Source organism: Hypomesus transpacificus, chromosome 14 (assembly GCF_021917145.1).
Source record: "Hypomesus transpacificus isolate Combined female chromosome 14, fHypTra1, whole genome shotgun sequence".
Lineage (NCBI taxonomy): Eukaryota > Metazoa > Chordata > Actinopteri > Osmeriformes > Osmeridae > Hypomesus > Hypomesus transpacificus.
This window is the reverse complement of record NC_061073.1, coordinates 16170786-16195687: the sequence shown is the minus strand read 5'-3', so window position 1 is coordinate 16195687 and position 24902 is coordinate 16170786. Positions and strand designations below refer to the sequence as shown.

Below are 24902 nucleotides of genomic sequence, written 5' to 3'. Positions count from 1 at the left end.
GCACACATAACTACACAAGCCATCAGCAAATACACGGGAGGTTTGTTTGACTCAAATGTAATATTGAATAAGTATAATCGTTGACAGAGACCTTCAATTTCTCAAATGTTGCAATCATATTGCATATTAACATTATTTTTTTAACAGTCCAATGTGATGTAATACCCTTTCCAGGCCACTACGAGGCACGCGTTCCTCGCTTGAGGCAAACGTGCCACGGCACGCTGGCCGGCTGTGGCTACCCATAATGCACAAAGTTCTGTGTTGGCAAAACTCGAAACAGGAGAGCTGCAACTCTTCTGTCCACATTTGCTACGAAAAATGAATTATGCCCACACACTGTGTCTCAATTGCAGAAGAGTTGAACTGAAGACGGATTAAAGCAGAGTTAGCGCAATGGCAGCCTCTGAGCTGTATTCGAAGGTAGGTTAATACTAGATTAGTTGACAGTTTCTCATTGATTCACCGGAATGGTCTGTCTGTTAGTTTTATATTTCAGGTAGAATTGAGCGAATTACTTTTTTCTAAATAACGCAGTGGGAGAGAAAAGCGACATGGTTCTAAAGCAACTTATAGCTACATTTGAACACGGACGTAGTATTGTTTTGTTTTTAATTATAAATGATTGTAATTAAATAGGTACCCTAAACAACACATTTAGTATGCGCCTACTGACACTTAAAGGTACTCGCTGCTAATCGGCAGCTGTGTCATGACCTGTGTCTCTGTCTCTCAGAATGTCCGAGTATGGCTTCCAGATGCAGCAGAGGTGTGGAAGTCAGCAGAGCTCACGAGAGACTACACCCCGGGGGACAAAGTTATCCATCTCCAGCTGGAGGATGGCACGGTAAGAAGGGATCAGGGCAGTTTCCTGGTGGGGCGGGGTCTAGTGTATTTGACCAACGTTCATAGTTTCCTTTCTGTTGGTGAAAGGTAGGAAAAAATGACCTATGGTTGAATTTGAAGAACTGGGCTCCTTGGACAAATCGTGGCCATAGAAGAGACGGCTCTTCAGTAGAGACCAAATTTTATTAATGTGTTCTATGCATCATCATTTCTCCAGTGCCTTAAGCTGTTGCACTCTGCCAAAGTACTTTCATGTTTGGTCATGTAGGCTAGACCAACTCCAGATAACTATGAAAATAAGTGCAACTTATTTGGCTGTGGCTGTGGCAGGTGAAAGTGAATACTGACTGGGGGCAGAATTAATTTGTAATATCTACACAAATGACTCTACTAAAACATCTACACGTTTTGTCAACTTCATTGAAACTCCATTGTCTCTTTCCAGAATGTGGAACACAAAATTGACCCCCAGACCCAAAGTTTACCCTACTTAAGGAATCCTGACATCTTGGTAGGGGAGAATGACCTCACAGCTCTCAGCTACCTCAACGAGCCAGCTGTCCTCCACAACCTCAAAGTGCGCTTTATCGACTCCAAGTTGATCTACACGTACTGTGGTAAAGAACCATTCCTCTGTTGATTCACTATCTGCGTCAGTGTAGACTTTGGAGTCGTTCACTGTACTGTCTGACATAATCTCTTGTTCATGCTTACTTATAACTTGCAACTTACAGCAATGCCGATTGATAGGACTGTACTGAGGGGTTACAGAACTGTTGTACTGAGGAACTATTGTAGTATAGAAATTGAAACCCTGTCAATTGTTTGAAATAGAATCACCGTCAGGTGTATCCATCATATGTATCCATCATATGGATTCACTGTATTCATACATATTTGTTGATGTGTTCAGGCATTGTCTTGGTTGCCATCAATCCCTATGAGAGTCTACCTATTTATGACTCTGACATCATCAATGCCTACAGTGGACAAAACATGGGGGACATGGACCCTCATATATTTGCTGTTGCTGAAGAAGCGTACAAACAGATGGCCAGGTTTGTCACAAGTAGCATTCTGTTTCTAGATGGAAACGTTTTTTTATTTTCAGAAAAAAATGTGTCTTCATTAGATTCATAATTCCAAGGTCCTAATGAAATTTCACATCAAACAACGAACGACTGCTCATTCCTACAGAAATGAGAGGAATCAGTCCATCATCGTGAGTGGAGAGTCGGGTGCTGGGAAAACGGTCTCTGCCAAGTATGCCATGCGTTACTTTGCCACAGTTAGCAGCTCCAGCGATGCCAACATCGAGGACAGGGTCTTGGCCTCCAACCCCATCATGGAGGTTAGAAACCATCCATCTAGGTTCATGCGTCTGTAACATGACTGCAAGACACCCAGCATCCTTTCTGCTTCTTCTCTAGGCGATAGGAAACGCCAAGACGACCAGAAATGACAACAGCAGTCGCTTTGGGAAGTACATTGAGATTGGCTTTGATAAGAAGCATCACATTATTGGGGCTAACATGAGAACGTACCTCCTCGAGAAATCTAGAGTTGTTTTCCAAGTGAGTGGGCCTTTTGATTATTAGCATAGTGTGAGCATCTGTCTGATGTCCACTCTCGGCCCTAACTTGCCACAGCTGAACAGCTGGATGTGATATCCTTAGATATCTTGCTTTGTACAATATATATGTATATATATATATATAGTCCTTATAATCCTCAATTTGATTATCCTGGTCTGCGTCTAACTATTTTATAATCAGAAAAAGACACAAAGCAATCATGTCATTTCTATTTTTAGAACCTCTTATTAGCAATTTCATAGATTTAAAATGTCAGTGTTTTTTTTCTTAGGCGCGTGGAGAGAGGAATTACCACATTTTCTACCAGCTGTGTGCTTCCTCCCATCTTCAAGAATTCAAAGCTTTGAAGTTGGGTATGGCATTTGTCTAAACGATGTGGCCAATTTAAAAGCTTTTGTTATCATACTGTGGGAAAACCACCGTGTCCTGAGTTTAAAGTGCCATGCCCAAAATGACTCTGCCTCTGCCATGTTAAACAAAGGATTTACAAATTACCCCATGGGTTTCTGATTTGGTCACATTCACTGTAGTTTACACTTTTTCTGGTTGCTTTCTGTGTATGAAATCATCTATGAAATCTATTTTTTTCTTTTATTTACGTGTTTGACAAGAAACACATGGAGCTATGGCCACTGTATCTGTATCTGTACATTGACTTTTATAGAAATATGTTTTGTGTGATGAAATGAAGGTAGTGCAGATGACTTCCACTGTACTAGCCATGGTCGCAGCCCAGTGATAGAAGGAGTTGATGACGCCAAGGAGATGCACAGCACCAGGAAGGCTCTCTCATTGTTGGGCAAGTTTTCACCCCTGATGAGGGGGGTAGTCAAATTGTACAAAAGTTCTACTTTTTTTTAAGAACCCAAAGTTCAGGTTTGTAGTCACAGAGCCTACGCTTATTCTTAAAAACGTTTTACTTTTAGGAATCAGTGAAGCGTATCAAATCGCAGTTTTTCAGATCCTTGCTGCGGTTCTTCATCTGGGGAATGTGGAGGTGAAGGATAGTAGTGGAGACAGAAGCACCATCGTGGTAAGTCCACGTGGGTTCCAAGTGGGTTCCACGTCGGTTCCACATGGGTTCCACGTGTTTCTGTAGATGTTGACAGGAAGATCACTATATTGCTTTGACTTGTTTATGTAAGGAACACTTTTTTCAACCTTTTATCCTGGTAATCATTTATTGAGGATATCTTAAAGCTCTAACCAACTATGTATTCAAATTGATGTAATTTCAGCCCGACGACAGTCACCTGACTGTGTTCTGTGAGCTGCTGGGGGTGTCCTATCAGGACATGGCCCACTGGTTGTGTCACAGCAAGCTGAAGACTGCAACTGAGGTGTACGTTAAGCCTTTCTCCAAGGTGAACGCCATCAACGCCAGAGATGCCCTCGCTAAACACATCTACGCAAAACTCTTCTCCTGGATCGTCAATCATATCAACGCAGCCTTGCAGTCTGCCAGCAAGCAGCACTCCTTCATAGGGGTGTTAGACATTTATGGGTGTGTTTTCGTTGATTCTTGTTCATTTTTTTTCTCTTCATATTTTTCTTCAGACTTACTTTAGTTCTACTGTCTTTTTCTCTTCAGGTTTGAAACATTTGATATCAACAGCTTTGAGCAGTTTTGCATAAATTACGCCAATGAGAAGCTTCAGCAACAGTTTAACATGGTTGGTCTCTATCTTGTGTGAACATCAGTAATGGATCTTTGGATTATAGCATGTGGCTGACTGTCACCTGATGTTCCCCCTAGCACGTCTTCAAGCTGGAGCAGGAGGAATACTTGAAGGAGCAGATCCCCTGGACGCTGATTGACTTCTCTGATAACCAGCCTTGCATCGACCTGATTGAAGCCAAGATGGGGGTCCTGGATCTTCTGGATGAGGAGTGCAAAGTAACAGCATACATTCCCGCCCACACCGACTGCCTGTTCAGCTCTCCACAGGAGTGTGTTTTGAGGAAGCCCAGTAATGTTGGAGTCAACCCCTTCCTTCCTTCCATAGATGCCCAAAGGTTCCAATGACTCATGGGCCCAGAAACTTTACAACACCCTCCTGAAGCAGAAAGCTCACTTTGAGAAGCCTCGTATGTCTAACAAGGCCTTCATCATCCTACACTTTGCAGACAAGGTGAACACAAACATAATGATTGAACTCCTGGTACGTGTGCTAAGTTTGTACCATGTGGTTGTGTAAGTGAATTGGATGTGGAAATGATTTCTGTGACAAGTCATTTCCTGCTCACTGTCGGTGGTATACATGTGATCCAGTGCATTATGAGCAGAGTTAATAGGTTTCCTCGCAGAACAGCACCGGTCAATTAGGTTGCAGAGTGAGCTTAATCTATTCCGGTTTTATCTGAGCAAAGTGAACATTTTCCTCACCGTCGGCTGATCTCTCCTGGCTTTAAGGTGGAGTATCAGTGCGAAGGATTCCTGGAGAAGAACAAGGACACAGTCAATGAAGAACAGATAAATGTGCTGAAACTAAGCAAGGTTGTGTTTTGGTATTTCTTTTCACTCTCTCTCACTCTCTCTCTCTCTCTCTCTGGTTCCACCCTCAGTAAAAGTCTGTATAAAAGATTTCAATGGTTGACTAGTCAGCTTGTCTCGTGTAGCACAGAGACCCACACCCTAGAAGTTAGAGCTGTGGAAACAAGTCTGGACAATTTGAGGGAAGAATGAGGGAGGGCGGACTGGCAACACTGCCACCTGCTGGCCGCTCTAAGTCCCTTATGGAAAGGCCTTATATTATGTTATGAATAATTGATGTATTTCACTGCAGTTTGAGCTGCTGCTGGAGCTGTTCAGGGACGAGGAGAGGCCCACAAGTGCCTCAAGCACAGCGATGACACGGCCCGGTCGGGCCAAGACGGACCACAAGAAGACTGTCGGCCTGCAAGTGAGGGAGTGGGACAGATTGATACGTCAGTGTAGCTTCGTGCAGCCAGAGCTCTTCCTTGAACATGCATTTTCTTTACAGTTTCGCAATTCTCTACACTTACTGATGGAGACCCTGAACACCACCACTCCTCACTATGTCCGATGCATTAAGCCCAACGACCTCAAAGCTCCTTTCACGTGAGAAAGATTCCTCTCCTATCTCCACGGATGAAATTTTTCTAAAACACACTGGATTAGAAGAACACATTTTTCCTTCTCCATACTTGTTTTTCTATCTCATGGGATTTGAAAGAGCCTATTGAGAAACGGTGATGTGTGGTTTCTTTGTGTTAGGGTGGACCCGGTGAGGGCTGTTCAGCAGCTAAGGGCCTGTGGCGTTCTGGAAACTATTCGCATCTCGGCCGCGGGCTTCCCGTCTAGGTACATCCTGTGCATGCTGCCTGTGGTTCCCTGCATGACCGTATGCATGCAAACACTCCACATACAGCACATGGACACAAACATCCCCGTATGTACCTGAAAAAGCTCCATGTCATAGGCTGAATGACAGACATTTGACTTGATTGCAGGTGGACCTATCAAGAGTTTTTCAGCCGCTACCGGGTTCTGATGACACAAAAAGATGTGCTATCGGACAGGAAGCAGACCTGCAAGAATGTCCTGGAGAAATTAGTTAAGGTACATGTAAATACGGTTTCTTGAAGCACAACTATTGTAAAAAAAAAAAAAAAAGGCTTGAACAACTTTTTACTTTGTCTCAAGGATCAGGACAAGTACCAGTTTGGCAAAAACAAAATCTTCTTCCGGGCCGGCCAGGTGGCCTACCTGGAGAAGTTACGCTCAGACAAACTGAGGAGAGCCTGTGTCCGGATCCAGAAGACCATCCGCTGCTGGGTGGCCCGCAAGAAGTACCTGAGGATGAGGGCGGCTGCCGTCACCCTACAGAGATATGTACGCGGCCATCAGGCCCGGGGGTGAGTTCAGACATCACAGTGGAGAGAGAGAGAGAGAGAGAGAGAGAGAGAGAGAGAGAGAGAGAGAGAGAGAGAGAGAGGGAGAGGGAGAGGGAGAGGGAGAGGGAGAGGGGGAGGGGGAGGGGGAGGGGGAGGGGGAGGGGGAGGGGGAGGGGGAGGGGGAGGGGGAGGGGGAGGGGGAGGGGGAGGGGGAGATTGTGTAAAACCATTAAGAGTCTTTACTGTGAGGCCCGGTAGCTCACAGGGTAAGAGTGGGAACCATTAAGGCAGGGGCCTGGGTTTGAATCTAACTGAGGCCCTTTCTTGCACATCTTACCACATCTCTTTCCCTGGTATCTATCAGGGAAAGATGGAACGGCCAGCAGGTGGCAGTGTTGCCAATCCGCATTCCCTCATTCTTCCCCTCACATTGTCCATACTCCCCCCCCACACACACACACACACACGAAAACAAATATTTAGTCCATCTCACCTGTGTCCCTCAGTCTTGTCAGGTTTATGCGGCGGACTAAGGCTGCAGTCGTCGTTCAGAGAAACGTGCGGATGTGGGCGACCAGGAGGCGTTACCAGAAGCTGCGCCAGGCGGCCATTACGGTGCAGTGCTGCCTACGGGCCCACATGGCCAGACAGCACTATCACAAGGTCAATAACACCTGAACACATTTAAAAGGAGTGATAAAGTAGTCTAATAGGAAAGCGTCGACGTACAGTACTGTCTTGTACTGTACCATGTACCAATGTACCAAGCACCCCTCTTCCCTGTGTCATTGCTTACCCTCAATTCACTTCACATCTGTGTGTGTGTGTCTATGTCTGTGTGTGTGTGTGTGTGCGCTCATTCCCTCTGTGCCGCCCTCAGCTGCTGTATGAGCACAAGGCTGTGGTGGTCCAGAGGCGGGTGCGAGGCTGGCTGGCCCGGCGCAGGTACAGGCGCGCCCTGGCGGCCGTGGTCCTGCTGCAGAGCTGCGTCCGTCGCCTCATCGCCAAGCGGCAGCTGAAGAAGCTGAAGGTGGAGGCCCGCTCGGTGGAGCACTTCAAGAAGCTCAACGTGGGCATGGAGAACAAGATCATGCAGCTGCAGCGCAGGGTGGACGAGCAGGTGAGCTCCGTCAAAGCAAACATGGCCACCCGCCGACTGCATCTGTGTCCATGGTCGGTCTTATCTGTCCAATCGGGATCGAGTATTTTAGCTGTTTGGTTTATGATGTACCCAAGCTGGGGGAAAAACAACAACGTTCTGAGAGGTAGAGGGAGTTGTGCCATGTCACATGGTTAGTCTGTGTGTGTCTCCCCCCCTACAGCACAAGGAGAACATACAGCTCAGTGAGAGGCTGGCTGGCCAGGAGAGGTCCCAGGCTGGCGAGAGCGAGAGGCTGGGGAGGGAGGTGGAGCGACTGCGCGCGGCGGAGGAGGAGGCCCGGAGCAAGGCGGAGAGGGTCCCCTCCCTCCTGGAGCAGCTGTCCTTCCTCCGTCAGGAGCTGGAGACCACCCGCGGGGAGAAGGAGGCTGTAGAGGAGCAGGCCAAGACCTACAAGCAGAGCATGGAGCAGGTAGGCCGATCACGTGTTAGCCTGGTTTAGGATTCAACCCCACAATCACTGGAACAACCAGTGTGCTCACATGTCAAATATTTGTATTTGGATCATCTGAATTTGTGCTGTACAAAATTGTAGCAGCTTGGCACTTTAGTTTGCCTTGATCCCCAGTCTCTGGCAGAGTTGAACGCCAAAAACAGTTTGATGAACAGCGAGAGAAACAACCTGAATCAGCTGATCGAGGAACAGGACCTGCAGATTTCAGGTCTGCAATGATGACATCTTATCACTAATGCAGTCGTGTTGAGTGCCCAGGTGAGTGTTTGTGACGTGTCCACCCATTGGCCTGGTCAGAGATCAAGGCAGAGGTGGCGAACAGCCAGCAGCTGGAGAGAGACCTGAGAGAGGAGCGCTCCCGCTACCAGAGTCTGCTGAGTGAACACCTGCACCTGGAGGAACGCTACGGCGACCTGAAGGATGAGATGAGACTGAGTGTGGTGAGGAACATTCATGATGGGTTGGGTCCCCCTCACACACACAGACACACACACTCTCTCACACACACACTCTCACACACACTCTCTCTCTCTCTCACACACACACACACACACACACAGAAGCAGTACTGCTTAGTTTGGCTGTCCATGAGTAACGTGTTTCTCTCAGCAGGGCACACGCACGCCCGGGCACAGGAGAACGGACTCCAACTACAGCAGCAACGGATCAGAGGGCACCCAAAGTTCTGGATTCCCAGAGGATAGCTCTGTACGAAGCGAGGTAAAAGGTGTCCAACACGAGCAAGATTCTGCTGCGTTAACTCAAGTAAAGAACACAAGTACCTGAACAGGGTTTTATTTGCCGTTCCCCAGGATGTCACAGAGACTGCTGTGGACATGCCGGTCCTGCTGAAGCTGCAGTGGAGAGTCAAGGAGCTGGAGCAGGACAACCAGGGTCTGCGACGCCAGCTGGACCGGAGAGAGGACGCCCAGATTAACAAGGCCAAGGTGCCGGACGCCAGACGACCACCTAGAAGGAGTCAAAAGACGTTTATCACACACGTCTAAATCACTGTGCAGTTGGTCTTGTTTTGTTGATGGCGTCTCTGCTTCTTGCTACAGGAGGCCGAGGAGCAGAGGACAGCTGGCAGAGCCGAGCTGGACATGGAGGCTCTCAAGGTAAGGATGGACTCGGAGATTGTTCCGGAAGAGACGGGCTCTGTAGATAGGTATGGGAGGCCATTCTTGTGACTCTTTTGTTTTTCAGCGGCAGGAGTTGGAGTCTGAGAATAAGAAGTTGAAGCAAGACTTGGGCGAGCTGCGTCAGTCCCTGACCGAGGACTGTGGCTCTCCAGCGCCCCCTAGTCCTGGCTCCCTGCCCTACACCGTGTTGCTGGAGCAGCTCAACACGTCCAACGAGGAGCTGGACATGCGCAAGGAGGAGGTGTTGCTGCTCCGCTCCCACCTGGTGCGCCAGGAAGCCCTCAAACACAAGGTAGCTGTTTGACCTCTAAGCCTTCGTTCAAAGAAAGGTCCTGTAATTCACATGATATGGTTGGATTTTTGGAGACAGAAACAAATGTGTGTCTCTGTGTGTGTGTGTATATATGGTTTAAGGGGTTATTTTGATTCTATGTAGGTCTCAATGTTGGGAGAAGGGCTGAATCTAAAGGATATTAGTGAGATCCCACTGCCGTCCATACATCCACGAAAGGCTGACAGGTACTTCTGATTGTGGCCTCCTCCTCCACCCTCTCCTCTTCCTGGATGTTTTGGTTGACGTTTCTTCGTTCATGTTTCTCAGTTCCGCTCCTGACGTCCACACTCTGAACGAGGATGGAGAGCTGTGGCTGGCTTACGAGGGGTTAAAGGAGACAAACCGGTATGAAAGACTGCAACCGGAAAACATACTATGTCTTAACATGAATTGGAGAAGAAAACTGACACAGACTTTCTTTGTTGGACACTCCTATTACCACCAATCTGATTGACACCATTTCACCAGGTGGTGAAATAATTATTTTTTTTAAATGGAGAGATTTATTTGGTCTCTTACCCTCGTGGTCTCCTGTCGTCCTGCCCCTCCCCTCCTCCTGCAGGGTGCTGGAGGCCCAGTTGCGGCTGCAGGACAGGACTCACGAGGAGGAGTGTGAGGACATGCGTGAGGAGGTGCGCAGGGCGAGGGAAGACAACCGGCAGCAGCAGCAGCTCGTAGCCCAGAGCCTCCACCTGCCCCAGGGCGCTCGCGTCGACGCCAGCCTCCAGCACGAGATGACGCGCCTCACCAACGAGAACCTGGTGGGCACGGCCGTCCCCCACAACTCTGTGCTGGGCGGACGGTATTTCATTGTTGCTGTGGAGGGCATCGATGCAGCATGTTTGACCTTCACATGTGTTTTGTCATCGTGTAGGATCTAATGGAGCAGCAAGGGAAGCAGGATAAGGTCATACGCAAACTCAAGAAACAGCTTAAACTCTATGTGAAAAAGCTGGAGGAGTTTGAAGGTATACTTTCATAGGGTCACGTAAAAACTAAAGACAAATAACTGGTATGCTTGAAATAGTTTTGGAACAAGACCCGGTCATGCTCTGGTTTTTCCTGTGGTTGCCGTGTGTAGCTGGAGTGCAGCAGGAGAGCGTTCCGTCTCTGTTGGCCCACCGGGCCAGTATCAGCCGCAAGGAGAAGGACTTCCAGGGCATGCTGGAGTACAAGAGAGGGGATGAGAGCCGGCTGCTGAAAAACCTAGTCGTCGGTATGTTTACATGTCTAAAACACATTAACCAGTGGTCCAAGTTTGGAAATTGCCCCAATGTTTTCTAATGTCCCGATGTGAGTGACGTGGCTTGTAAAAAAAACTGATCGTTCCTAGATTTTAAACACCAGAATAGTGTTGGAACAATGTTTTTCAGACCCTTGGATCTTCCACTGTACTTTCTAGATGCACTATTTGTACCTCGCTTTGGATAAAAACATCAGCTGAGAGAATCAAATGTATTCAAGTTGTTTTCGTGCGTCCCTCAGACCTGAAGCCGCGCGGCGTGGCTGTCAACTTGGTACCCGGACTTCCTGCCTTCATCCTCTTCATGTGCCTGCGTCACGCCGACTACGCCAATGACGACCAGAGAGTCAGCACCCTGCTAAACACGACCATCAACAGCGTGAAGAGCGTGATCAAGGTAGGAGGACGCTACCCCCCGCAGAGCGAGGAGCAAGGTGAGAGCGCTGGGTCTGAAGTGTTCATGAGAGGGTCCATTTTGTCCCACAGAGGAGAGGAGACGACTTTGACACAGTGTCTTTCTGGTTGGCCAACACATGCCGGTTCCTGTACTGTCTGAAGCAATACAGTGGAGAGGAGGTAAGTTGGAGGACAGTAGTGATGCTAGCACTGGGCTAACTACACCATGCACCATCCATTAATACCTGTTGGGTTTCTGCTTGACCTTTGTGCAGGCGTTCATCAAGTTCAACACTCCCAGACAGAATGAGCACTGTCTTTCCAACTTCGACTTGTCAGAATACCATCAGGTTCTGTGTGACCTAGCCATCCAGATCTACCAGCAGCTTGTTAAGTGTATGGAGGAGATCCTTCAACCCATGATAGGTAAAAGACCTCTTACCTTCAACAACAAAAAACAAATGATAAATAAATAAAAATTAAATAACAAAATTAAAAGTAAAATGCCTATAAAGTTCTGTAATGAATTTGATTTTAACCCCCCAAACATTTCAATTTCTTTATTTTTTTTTCATGCAGTCTCAGGTATGCTGGAACATGAGACCATCCAGGGAGTGCTTGGAGCCAAGCCCACAGGTCTCAGGAAGAGGACCTCAAGCTTCCCCGAGGAGGAAGCCCACACCGTGGACTCCATCATGCAGCAGCTCAGCCTCTTCCACGCCTCCATGACCCAGCACGGCATGGACCCCGAGCTCATCAAGCAGGTGGTCAAGCAGCAGTTCTACATCATCTGCTCCGTCACCCTCAACAACCTGCTGCTGCGGAAAGACATGTGCTCCTGGAGCAAAGGCCTGCAGATCAGGTAACACAGGGGGTTAGGGTTCGGCTGTGCTAGCGCCCCTCTGTGGTTTGGAGGGTGCATCGCGTCTAAAGGGGGTCGGATGGCTGAGCGGCTAGGGAATCGGGCTATTAATCAGAAAGTTGCCGGTTCAAATCCCGGCTGTGCCGAATTACGTTGTATCCTTGGGCAAGGCACTTCACCTTACTTGTTTCGGGGGAATGTCCCTGTGCTTACTGTAAGTCGCTCTGGATAAGAGCGTCTGCTAAATGACTAAATGTAAATGTCTTGAGTTTGACCCTGGCCTCTGGTTCTCCTCAGGTATAACGTGTGGCAGTTGGAGGAGTGGCTAGTGGAGAGGGATCTGATCAGCAGTGGTGCCAAGGAGACCCTGGAGCCCCTCATCCAGGCCGCACAGCTGCTGCAGGTGAAGAAGAAAACGGAGGAAGATGCCAAGGCCATCAGCACCATGTGTAGCTCCCTCACCACTGCACAGGTACAGAGTGAGGCCAGTGAAGGCTTACAGGCATAATCTGAGGCTTTTCTTATGTGTTTACCCAGTTATTACCCATATTTACATTTGTAATATTTGAGTAAAACAGAGTAGTTTAAAGCTCTCTAAATATGTTTGTTCTCATCAGATTGTGAAAGTGCTGAACCTTTACACCCCAGTAATGGAATTTGAGGAACGAGTTTCGGTCAAATTTATCCAAACTATACAGGTTTGTCAAAGTTGTGTTTTGCTTTTGTGAAGGTAGTACATATCCACCTCTTCTTTTGTCGTTGTTGATAAATATATGATTTATATTTTGGTTTGCCATTTCTCAGACCCTTTTGAAAGACCGAGTCGATTCTCCAATGTTGCTCCTGGACTCCAGGAAGATCTTCTCCATCACTTTTACATTTGCACCCTCTACCGTTGCCCTGGAGACCATTCAGATCCCTAGCAGTCTCAACCTGGACTTCCTCACCCGGATCTAAGACCCCTGACAGCTGTGACTCCATGCAGGGAACCACCATTCATACCAAAGACAAGTCATTTCCCGCCCATATACTGTAAACCATACAGGGATTTAAAGTATATCAGCTTTAATAGATAAACAGTTGTCCCGGATACATGGAAGAAAGGATATTGCTTATACTTCACCAAACATATTATAGTAAATGTTATATTTTCTACATGTATGTATTTTATTGGCACAATTGATGCTTGTTGCCATGTATAGGCACTGGGGATTATATAAAATGTTACAGTATCTTTTTAAATTGAAAGGATTTTGATTCAATTGACTTCCACCCTGAGAACAGTATTTATTATACTATAGGTGAAGAGCTAATCTCAAGAATGTTTTACCTGAACATTTTGCAGTCGATATTGGTGAAAGCGGGGCTTTCAGTGCTAAGCAAACCATACAACAGCTTTTATACTGATCAGATATAGTTCAGGGTTAAGGGACATCCATTACATTTCGGAAATATTTGATGTTGTGGCTGATACTGAATACATACAGTGTTGCATTTATTGCCTTCTGATGAAGTCAAAATGTTTTGTTTGAGGAGCACTTTCACAGCCGCTGGATTCAGCCTGCTTCATACAGTATTTGTGCCTTGCTTTCTTAGCAAATTCCTTCTTAATGGTGTTCCCTAATGCACTGCCACCTTTATAATGTATGACTACAGTTGAATAAAAGATCATTCAATCTATTTGTTTGAGTAGATTGTGCTAATGTACAGCTGACTACATCTACAGCTTTCTAATGAGTGTCTGAGCAATCGCTTAGCGACTGACAACAGACTTGCTGAGGTATGTATCCTGTTCCTTTTGTTGTCTGAGTCCTTGTTCAAACGATCACACCCACAATGTCAAGCAGTTGTCACAAGACTACTGGGCGGTAGAGGAAGTCAAAGTCCAGCTCACAGGTGAGCGAGGTGTAAAAGTTGGACGGCATTCCCACAAGCAGGGCGAAAGTAAACTGGGACGTCATGACAACGAAAGGAGTAGCGTATCGCACTCTGAAATAAACGTTTACGTGGTTTAAGGAATAAATATGATCAAACATGGCTCTATCGGAACTATATACCGAGGTAAGAACTACTGGGATAGTTTAGTTAATCTTTGTTACTTGTCTTAAAAAGTTTACAGTATAACTGCTCAACTCACAGGGGGTTTGCCATTGAGAACATAACATGTCAAATCTTGGTTTTCGTCTGGCCCAGTATGAAACAAAGGCTTAAATGTATGACACGATTAAACGTGTAGTGGAATGGTTTTCAGTAGCCAAGCACACAGCTTAATTAACCTTTTATCATTTGATCTTTCAGTACAATAGAGTGTGGATTCCCGATGCCCAGGATGTCTGGAAATCTGCAGAAATTCGCAAAGACTTCAAATATGGCGATGATACACTACATCTCCTACTTGAAGATGGCACAGTAAGTAGTCTATTACTTGTTTTTATGCCTCACGTTCAATGTCCAACAACATACGCCAGCAGTATCACCAATTCAAGCCTTATTACTTTGTAATAAAAACATGGCTACCACTACTTTGAGAAATAAAAAATATCTCTGGAATTACCAAACCATCCATCAGCCTACAATACAGCCCTAGGTGAAATGCAGTATCTGGAGAAAACATCTGACTTGTTTGCATGCTTTTGTACTTGACAGGTGCTGCTCTACCCCTTGGACTCTGCAGCCCCTCAGCTACCTCACCTTCGCAATCCTGACATCTTGGTGGGGGAGAACGACCTCACAGCTCTCAGCTACCTCCACGAGCCAGCTGTCCTCCACAACCTCAAAGTGCGCTTTGTGGACTCCAAAATCATCTACACCTACTGTGGTAATGAAAAACAACAACAAACTGAACTCAAATAAACATAAAAGGATGGAAAATGTTGTTGTTGAAGAGTTTGAGTTTGAGCTGTCCTTTTGTTTTCAGGTATTATCCTAGTGGCTGTCAATCCTTACAAACAGCTACACATTTATGGAGATGCGGTCATTCATGCCTACTCTGGCCAGAACATGGGGGATATGGATCCTCACATATTCGCAGTGGCTGAGGAAGCTTACAAACAGATGGCAAGGTAACATTTGTAATGAACTGCAACTTTATGTCTGACTACAGAACAATACAATCTGTAACCAGAAAACAATTAATTTTTCAAGAAACAACAAGAATCAGTCAATCATAGTCAGCGGAGAGTCTGGAGCAGGGAAGACAGTGTCTGCAAGATATGCTATGAGGTATTTTGCTGTGGTCAGCAAATCTGGCAGCAAAACACACGTGGAAGACAAGGTTCTGGCATCAAACCCAATAACAGAGGTACAGTATGTTACAGTATGTTACAGTATGTTACAGTATGGTACAGTATGTTACAGTATGTTACAGTATGTCACAGTATGTTACAGTCTGTTACAGTATGTTACAGTATGGTACAGTATGGTACAGTTTGTTACAGCATGTCACAGTATGTTTGAAATCAGACTTGTAAGTGTGTACTCATATCTCGGACCCACTGCCAGGCCATAGGAAATGCAAAGACAACAAGGAATGACAACAGCAGTCGATTTGGGAAGTACACTGAGATAAGCTTCGACAGGAGGTACCAGATTATTGGAGCCAATATGAGGACATATCTTCTAGAGAAATCCAGAGTGGTTTTTCAGGTCTTACATCATTTTACTTGTGTTTTATTTATTGTTTATGACGTAGATCAAATGGGTTTCACTTTCAATACTTGAGTTGTGCTACTGATTCTCTATTCTGAGCAATGCAATGTTTGCTCCACAGTCAGAGAGAGAGAGGAACTATCACATATTCTACCAGATGTGTGCTTGTGCTGATCAGCCAGAGTTCAAGAGTTTGAGACTGTGTGAGTAGATCACTATGGGACTGCAGCAGCTTAGACTGCATTAACAACCGGCTTTCTTTATCACAGCACAAAACTGTAGATCAAAAATGAAATCTCAATATCGGCACCTTACATATAGTAAATAAAACAGTGGTGTTTTTTGGACTGTTGTGTGTGTTTAGTGAGTGCAGACAAGTTCAGGTACACCTGTATGGGTGGGGAGATTGAGATTGACGGTGTGGATGATAGAAAAGACATGGCAGAGACACGCACAACCTTCTCCCTTCTGGGTAAGAGTTACATCCCTTCATATTAACAGACCAACCGTGGTCATATGTTCACCAGCATAAAGTACCAACTTATTATATCTTCTTGTTGTTCAATGTAATCTTTTAGGGCTAAAGGAAGACTTTCAGTCTGACATTTTCAAGGTCCTAGCGGGAATCCTTCACTTAGGAAATGTTGAAATCAGACATGTTGGTGGTGACCGATCCTCAATTAGCGTGAGTTTGAACCAAATTTTCAGTGCCTTTCCGAACACGTACAAAGCGACAACTGCACTTTTTCAACCCTATCTCTCCCCGGCCCACAGTCCAGTGATCCACATCTGGCTGCGTTCTGTGAGCTGCTGAGTGTGAAATCAGAGGGACTGTGTCGGTGGCTGTGTCATCGAAGGATCGTCATGGTGACAGAGACGGTGGTGAAACCGGTCCCAAAAAAGAGGGCGGTCAATGCCCGGGATGCCCTGGCCAAGCAGATCTATGCCCACTTGTTTGATTGTGTCATCAGTAAGATCAACGCTGCCCTGCAGGTCCCAGGCAAGCTGCACACCTTCATAGGAGTCCTGGATATCTATGGGTAACGTCTAAACATGGCTGTCTGTTTACTACTACTACTACTGTGTGTGATCAGTTACAATGTATGTCATTTTCAGGCTAATTCTTTTTTGTACCCTCAGCTTTGAAACCTTTGAGATAAATAGCTTTGAGCAGTTTTGTATCAACTATGCCAATGAGAAACTTCAGCAGCAGTTTAACTTGGTATGCAACATTTCCTGTTTGGCACAAGTACCGACTGCTTGGCCTACATTATATGGTTGAATGGCTAAACTAAAAATATTTTTTCTTTTCCTTTTAGCATGTTTTTAAACTGGAGCAAGAGGAGTACATGAAAGAGGATATCCCATGGACGTTAATAGATTTCTATGACAACCAGCCTGTCATTGACCTCATCGAAGCCAAAATGGGAATCCTGGATCTTCTTGATGAAGAATGTCTGGTAAAGAGATTTCAGTTTCACCTAGATGACTTTCTGAAGGGTGGAATTGTATTGCAGGTTTTCTTATTCCCGATCTTTCACTACTCATTATGTTTGTATTCTCTTTAGTTTCCCCAGGGAACAGATCAGAACTGGCTACAAAAGCTGTACAACTACCTAAAAGAAAACCCTTTTTTCGAAAAGCCAAGGTTATCAAATGAGGCTTTTGTGATTCAACACTTTGCAGACAAGGTGCAGTCTCTGGCCCTTTGGAGAGCCATATATTACCCGAGGGTCATCTCTCTTGGTGTTCCCTGGTGAACGACAAATGTCAGATATTTAACATTCTCAATGCTGCATGTTCATGATGCGATATAGCGAGGTTTGAAAGGTGTGCTGCTTTTACAGGTGGAGTATCAGTGTAAAGGTTTTCTGGAGAAGAACAGAGACATGCTGTATGAGGAACTCATTGACATCATGAGAACCAGCACGGTAATACCAAGCATGACTTACGTGTCACATATTTCAATTATAAATGACACATCTAAAACATTTTGAACTCTTTTAATGTCTTTCCTCTACGGTTCATTTGAATTCAGTTTCCACTGCTGGCCAGCTTTTTCCGCGAGGATGAGAAAAGCGTCGCGGGCATGAAAGGCATCAAAGTGAGGCCAGCCCGACCTGGTGTAAAGCCAGCCAACAAGCAGTTCAGAACCACTGTGGGAGATAAGGTACCAGTGTTTGCTCTGCGTCGAAGAGATTAGGAAGTGTCACCTTCCCTAACCATATTAGGTTTGTTGTGCTGTGTGTAGCGGGCTCCGCCATGTTTGTTTTACCTGTTCTCACCTTATCTTTATGTTATCCCTGTTTTTCCATGCAGTTCCGTGATTCCCTCTACCTGCTGATGGAAACCCTCAACGCCACCACTCCTCACTACGTACGCTGCATCAAGCCCAACGAGGAGAAGCTACAGTTTGAGTGAGTGGACAACCACTACATTGGTGCTCTACCAGGATGCCGTTATGTAGTATACGATGCATGAGTTATAAAAGAAACATCCCATGTGCCTTGTCAGATATGACTCCAAAAGGGTGGTACAACAGCTCAGGGCCTGTGGAGTCCTTGAGACCATTCACATCAGTGCACAAAGCTATCCCTCCAGGTGAGCCTGGTTTTGAACGCCGTTCCTCACCTTACTCTACACGTGTAAGCTTGTGTCCTCTAACCTGCTATGGATTCACAGGTGGACCTATGTTGAGTTTTACAGCCGGTACAGTATACTAATGACCCAGCAAGAGGTAGGCCTCAATGACAAGAAACAGACTTGCAAGACAGTGCTGCAGAGGTTAATTCAGGTCAGTAAAAGCACACTACACAATATCTCACTGTTCCTCACTTTTCTCCTTCTTTCTGTCAATGTTGTATTGTACAGTTCTTTAGCATACACAGTACAACTCTGGGGTAATTCAAATATAATAGACCAGACCATGAAGTGATAAAATATCAAGAGAGTAAAAAGTGCTAGTTTCACAGAAGGAACATAATAAATGTATTTATTTCATTATCTAATTTCCCTCCTTGCATTATTTTGGCTTTGTGTGTAATGTGATCCCAAATGCGACCTCCAGGACTCCAACCAGTACAAGTTTGGTCGGACCAAAATCTTCTTCCGAGCAGGCCAAGTGGCCTACCTAGAGAAGCTCCGTCTGGACCGGTTGCGAGGGGCCTGCGTTACGATCCAAAAGCACGTCCGAGCCTGGAGCCAGAGGAGGAAGTATCAACGCATGAGACTTGCTGCCATCACCATCCAACTTTACATCCGTGGCCAGAAAACAATCCGGTGGGAGAGGATCTGTACATCATCACATGCTAAATTCATATTTTCTCTGGATTCTAACTGGCATTGAGCATCACTTGTGTTTCACAGAATATTGTAAATTGTTTGGAATAATTGTGATTTATTATATCTATATCTTCACTAAAGAAAAACTGTGAGTGCTGCTGCATTGAAGCAAGGCTGGGCAGCGCTGGTCATTCAGAGGCGATGGAGAGGATACCGGATGCAGCAGATATACCAAGTGGTCCAGCTGGCAACTGTTACCATACAAGCCTTTACACGAGGCTGGACTGCCCGCAAACGCTTCAGAAAGGTGTTTTGATTTGATTCGAAACCAACTTAAAAAATACAATTTAGATATGATAGCGGGAGCAGAATTGTTTATAAATGCATGTTATTGTGTGGACTTTTACCTCAGATGGTGGCTGAGCAAAAGGCCATGATACTACAGAAATATGCGAGAGCGTGGTTGGCCCGACGGCGGTTCCAGACCATGCGTAGGCTGGTGATGAATGTCCAGCTCTCCTTCAGGGTTCAGCAGCTGAGAAAAAAGGTTGAGGAGCAGGTGAGATTATCTCCAGTATGTTCGTTATCAAACGTATCAATCCTTTTGTTATTAAGTTCCTGTGTCGTCGGGGTCAGGTGATTCCCCTGTCAGAAGAATTTGTGTTTTTGTTTTTAGACCAAAGAGAATAATGGGCTACTTGAGAGGCTGACAGGCCTGTCTACTGCACATGCCCACAGTACAGACAAGCTGCAGAGTCTACAAACCCAGCTGAGCAAATCAGCCAATGAAAGGACAGCCCTCGAGGAACGAGAAAAGAAGAACAAGGAAGATGCCAGTCAGGTATGCCTAGTCTCATATTGCACGTTACGGCTGTGTCGCGATTATCAGAACATTACATCCTTGTTTGTATTCTGTCTCTTTCAGGCAATGGCCCAGCTTCAGAAAGAAATGGACAAGTTGATCCAGGAAAAGGAGACCCTGGAGAAGAAGCATGTTGAATCCGGCCAAGAACTGAAAGACAGCTTGGATCAAATAAAGACAACTCTTCAGGAAGATATGGAAAAAGAAGAAAGACTAAGGAAGTAAGGATTTGGAATTTGAGGAAGTACTCAAGGAGTTCAATCCACATGCTGTTTGCTGATTGTTTCCCCTGTCAGGATCGCAGAGAACAACATAGAGATTCAGAGAGAGGACCACGAGAAAGAGGTGGAGGTTCTGAAGGAGGAGATAAGAAAACTGAAAGAGGAGAGGAACCGTCTTCAGAGACAGTTAGAGGAGGGCGGTCAGGCCAACACGGACCTGCAGGAACAGGTCATCCAGCTCACAAAGCATGTCAAGGTTATACCCGAGTTACGGAAAGAGCTTCATAACCTGCAGACCCAAAGGAACGAACTGGATAAAAAGATGAAAGAGCAATCAGAACAAACACGAGGTAGATGGAACAAAAAATGTTGAACAACTTTCCAATGACATTAACTCTGATCTGCCAAATATATACCTGTTTCCTGTTTCCTGTAGCAAAGGTGAGTGTGATTACAAGACAGCTGCTTGGAGGCATTGTGGAAGAAGAACTGCTCTTAAGGTGAGATCATATTTCAGTTTGTTGATCCTAATACTTCTGTGTGTGCCCAGAAATACCTTAAATTACATACAGTAATGTAATGTTATATGCAAGGTTTGATAAAGGTGTTGGATTTATGTCAGCTGGAAACACGTATCTAAGACTTCTTCAGAAGGTTGTTTTTTGGTCAAATTATATTTTGGCCAGAAAATTACTGCAGACTGGGATAATGTGTTTCAACAGAAAAACGTTTATATTTTAAAAGGATGACACAAGATGGCCCAGATCCGTCATACGAAGTCGAGGATCTTCTCACTGCCTTTGATGGACTGCAGAAAGCGACCAGGTCTGAAGATATTTTCCTTCTGGTCGATCCAGTTGTTACTTCCATGTGAATGGTTCCTAATGGTTCCTGATCTTGCAGGGTGCTGGATACCCACCACAAACAGCAGAGGGAGGGCTACGACAGTCAGCTTGAGAGTCTGCAGTTCAAGGTGGAGCATGTACAGAACGAGAACAACCAGCTCCAGAAACTTTTCAACGAGAAGAGCAACATCACCGACAGCATTCGCCAAGAAGTGGCCAGGTTGAACACTGAAAACATGGTAGGGAGAAGCTTGGCTGTGTACAGAGGGTTAAGACTAGTGGGACGTGTACTTTGGTTTCTAACTCCTCTGATACACAGGTACTGCCTGAGCTGAAGCAGCAGGTGTCAGAGCTACTGAGACAGAAACAGGAACTGGAAGTCCATCTGGAGGAGCAGACCAGGGAGCTGACAGGTACCCGCCGCTGTCTTCTTCATCAGTTCGCCCGTCTATCCAGCATGACTTGATTGCATCCTAGACAAACTGCCTATCCTTCTGCCCATTAGAAGAAATGGAGGAGATTTCAAGTCAGCATCAGAAGAAGATTGAAGAGGACGTCTCCCATCGCAGGTACATTTAGTCATTTAGCAGACGCTCTTATCCAGAGCGACATACAGTAAGTACAGGGACATTCCCCCCAAAGCAAGTAGGGGCAAAGTGCCTTGCCCAAGGACACAACGTCATTTTTGCACAACCGAATCGAACCGGCAACCTTCTGATTAATAGCCTGATTCCCTAACCACGTCACACCTGACGTTAACGTTGTTCTGGGACAGATGTTACCTAACGTGTTTCTTGTGAAGGCTGGTGGAGCTAAAGGCTGCTGAGTTAGAGCAGGAGAAGAAGGAGCTGGAGAGGAACGTGGATGAGCTTGAGGAGGCGAACGAGCATCTGAAGAGACAGCATCAGGCAGAGAGCGATGCCAAAGTCAGACTAAGTCAAGAGGCATCACGATTAACTGCAGAAAACATGGCAAGTGTGTGTGTGTGTGCGTACAGTGTGTGTGGTGTACAGTGTGTGTGTGTATGTGCTAAAGTGTACAGTTCACAGACACATCTTTAATGCACTTCAATATCATCCCAGGACTTTGAAGAACAGCTTGATATGAAGGACAGACAGATTAAGAAACTACTCAATCAAATAAAAAGCATTAAGACCTCTGATAAAGGTAACCCAAACAATCTACTCTCTATGTATATTTTTAAATTGAAAGTTTAAAATATATGAATGTGTATTCATATTTTATCTCATTCAGAAAAACACACGCCGATACCCAGTATTCCCAAAGAATACCATGGAATGTTGGAATACAACAGAGAGGATGAATCCAGACTAATCCAGAACCTAATTCTTGGTAATATTTGATACCAGTCTTTACTTTATGTTTTAATTGTAATTTGTACAAGTTACCATTGACGTACATTCCCTGGATCATCAGTGTTGTTCCATCTGGACATGTCTCTGCTTGCAGACCTGAAGCCCAGGGGAGTTGTGGTGAATATGATCCCTGGCCTGGCCGCCAACATCCTTTTCATGTGTGTGCGTCACGCCGACTACCTCAACGACGGAGCCAAGCTCAAGTCTCTCATGAATGCTGTCATAAACGGGATCAAAAAGGTCATCACGGTAAGTTACGTGCTGATCGCTGCTCACAAAGTGCTGTCTTGCGTGCAAAATGACAGATGAAGACCGAATGCATTTTCTTTCTCAGGATCACCATACAGACTTTGAGGTGCTGTCCTTCTGGCTCTCCAACACTTACCACATGCTCAACTGTCTAAAGCAGTACAGTGGAGAGGAGGTAGGGCTTTAATCTCTTACTAAACTTCCAGCAAACCTGCCGCTCTCAGAAGCATCAACAAGTACACGTAATCTGGAACTTTCCTTGTCTCTTCTGCTTAAAAGGAATTCATGAAACAGAATACAGAGAAGCAGAATAAGAACTGCTTGCAGAATTTTGATCTGTCGGAACACAGACAAATTCTCAGTGACTTGGCCATCCGCATCTACCAAAAATTCATCACGGTCATAGAGAAAGCCCTAACCCCTATGATCGGTATGTAACTGACACTTGCACTTCAAACACATCATGCCCTTCCTCTTTCAGATTTGACGATTGAAAATGTGTTACCGTCTGAATTCACGTTGTGTTGACCCTGACATGAGAGAGTTGCTGCTTCTGTGCCCAGTGCCTGGTATGCTGGAGCATGAAAGCCTCCAGGGCTTCTCCAGCATGAAGCCCACTGGCTTCCGGAAGCGTTCCAACAGCGTCTGCGAGGACACGGAGGCTTTCACCATCTCCTCCATCCTCCAGCAGCTGAGCCTCTTCCACATCACCGTGAGCCAGCACAGTATGGAGCCAGAGCTCATCAAGCAGGTGGTCAGGCAGCAGTTCTACTTGGTCGGCGCCACCACCCTCAACAACATCCTGCTCCGCAAAGACATGTGCTCCTGTAGGAAGGGCATGCAAATTAGGTGCGTGTGTGTGTGTTTGCGCACGTTGGTGTCTGTGTGTGTCTCTGTGTGTGTGTGTGTTTTTGTGTGTGTTATGTATCGCCCCCTCCCTTGTGTGCCTTAGGTGTAATATCAGCTACCTGGAGGAGTGGCTGAAGGATAAGGACATGCAGGGCTCCAGTGCCATCGACACGCTGAAGCCACTGTCTCAGGCTGCCTGGCTGCTGCAGGTCAACAAGTCCACCGAGGAAGATGCAAAGGAGATCATTGAACAGTGCACTGAACTCAACCCTGTTCAGGTACTCCTCACAGTTGAACTATTAAGTGTTTTGTTACAAAATCATGGACACATTGAATGCATGGATCATTTGGAATCACATGAGCCATTTTATGTTATTTTTTTAAATAGTCATAATAATATTAAAGTGAAACCGGTCTTTCCAAATGGTTATATAAAATATAACAAAACATCACATACACTTATATATGATATGGTCACTTATAGTTTCCTGTATTGATTTGTTACTCTGTGCTAGATTGTGAAGATTCTGAATTCCTACACCCCCATCGACGATTTTGAGAAAAGGGTGGCACCTTCATTTGTTCGCAAAGTTCAGGTGAGTCATTGTTCATTTAGTTAAGTAGCATTACATTTACATTTAGTCATTTAGCAGACGCTCTTATCCAGAGCGACTTACAGTAAGTACAGGGACATTCTCCCCGAGGCAAGTAGGGTGAAGTGCCTTGCTCAAGGACACAACGTCATGTGCACCGACCGGGAATCGAACTGGCAACCTTCAGATTACTAGCCCAACTCCCTCACCGCTCAGCCACCTGACTCCCTAGCATAGTTGCATAGTTGGCAGTGGACCTTCTACATGTACATTTACATAAATTCCTTTGTCAGACGCTTGGTCCCAAAGCAACTAAACAAATAGCGTTTACAGTCTGCAGACACAATGTACAATTTGAAACTCATCATTTGGTACTTTTTCAGCACCATAGATGATGTGCTGTATCTCTCACTCCTGAGTCACATGTTTCTGATGTGCTCTCTTGGACTCAGGCGTTGCAGCAGGACCGTGAAGGCTCCACCCAGCTCATGCTGGACACACAGTATCGCTTCCAGGTCACCTTCCCTTTCTGCTCCTCCTCCCAAGCTCTGGAGGCACTTCAGTTGCCTAGCAGCCTCCGACTGAACTTCCTGTCCAGGATCTGACACGGCCAGCACTTCTGATCAGGAAAATCAAGACCCCAATGTTTTCAGTTATTACCGTGTATGTGGTTTGATGTAGACTGTGCCAAGTGACTGCCAAGCTAAATACATTTGAGGATGAATAATATGATGTAATTGCTTGTGCTCTAAGTATTGGGCAGAACTTTGATTTACCACCATTTGTTACTGAATTAAGATTTTCTAATGTAATGAATGATTCAACACAGTTCAAATGTAAGCAACCACGTCACCTTTAGTACAGTTCAAAGCTTCATCAGCAAAGTTGTTGCTTTATAACATGTTTTGACGTGCACTTTTGAGTATATTTTCTTACAAATCTGAGTGTATTTTAAATAAATCGTTTTAGTCTGTTATGACTTGTTATGACATGTTATGACAGTGTTTTTGTCTGTGTTTTTCTATTTTTCTATTTATGTCAAACTACTTTTCAGCACTAATTTTAGTGATAACGTTTGAAATGCGTAG

The 24902-nt window shown here is 45.5% G+C and overlaps 2 protein-coding genes across 3 annotated transcripts; both read left to right on the top strand.

Annotated features, from left to right (window-relative positions):
- The first annotated feature begins 256 nt into the window (after nt 1–256).
- Nucleotides 257–12931, top strand: LOC124476998 (unconventional myosin-Va-like). 2 transcript variants are annotated; one of them, XM_047034497.1, is made up of 40 exons: nt 257–423; nt 737–847; nt 1292–1463; nt 1760–1904; nt 2044–2197; nt 2277–2420; nt 2713–2794; nt 3133–3240; nt 3368–3474; nt 3680–3945; nt 4033–4114; nt 4198–4338; nt 4448–4573; nt 4855–4938; nt 5228–5344; nt 5426–5523; nt 5680–5766; nt 5916–6024; nt 6109–6320; nt 6806–6962; nt 7180–7419; nt 7622–7870; nt 8027–8120; nt 8210–8352; nt 8525–8632; nt 8725–8859; nt 8974–9030; nt 9119–9346; nt 9491–9573; nt 9656–9733; nt 9951–10149; nt 10263–10356; nt 10470–10604; nt 10874–11028; nt 11118–11207; nt 11303–11453; nt 11607–11889; nt 12187–12361; nt 12507–12587; nt 12694–12931. In XM_047034497.1, the coding sequence occupies exons 1-40, from the start codon at nt 397–399 to the stop codon at nt 12844–12846; spliced, it is 5460 nt and encodes a 1819-aa protein (XP_046890453.1). In that variant the 5' UTR covers nt 257–396; the 3' UTR covers nt 12847–12931. The 2 variants fall into 2 exon arrangements, with proteins under 2 accessions (XP_046890453.1, XP_046890452.1); XM_047034496.1 differs by having other exon boundaries at nt 8522–8632.
- An 808-nt stretch (nt 12932–13739) lies between these two features.
- myo5c (myosin VC) lies at nt 13740–24800 on the top strand. Its single transcript, XM_047034498.1, has 39 exons — nt 13740–13950; nt 14188–14298; nt 14536–14707; nt 14807–14951; nt 15034–15190; nt 15391–15534; nt 15659–15740; nt 15902–16009; nt 16116–16222; nt 16312–16577; nt 16678–16759; nt 16857–16997; nt 17106–17228; nt 17385–17468; nt 17576–17707; nt 17857–17954; nt 18052–18138; nt 18220–18331; nt 18605–18816; nt 18961–19126; nt 19232–19378; nt 19496–19660; nt 19745–19902; nt 19978–20252; nt 20339–20402; nt 20647–20727; nt 20806–20986; nt 21067–21160; nt 21253–21316; nt 21550–21718; nt 21830–21914; nt 22002–22100; nt 22218–22372; nt 22458–22547; nt 22652–22802; nt 22936–23221; nt 23325–23499; nt 23737–23817; nt 24267–24800. Exons 1-39 carry the CDS (start codon nt 13924–13926, stop codon nt 24417–24419), a joined length of 5229 nt encoding a protein of 1742 aa, XP_046890454.1. The 5' UTR covers nt 13740–13923; the 3' UTR covers nt 24420–24800.
- Nucleotides 24801–24902: the final 102 nt, after the last annotated feature.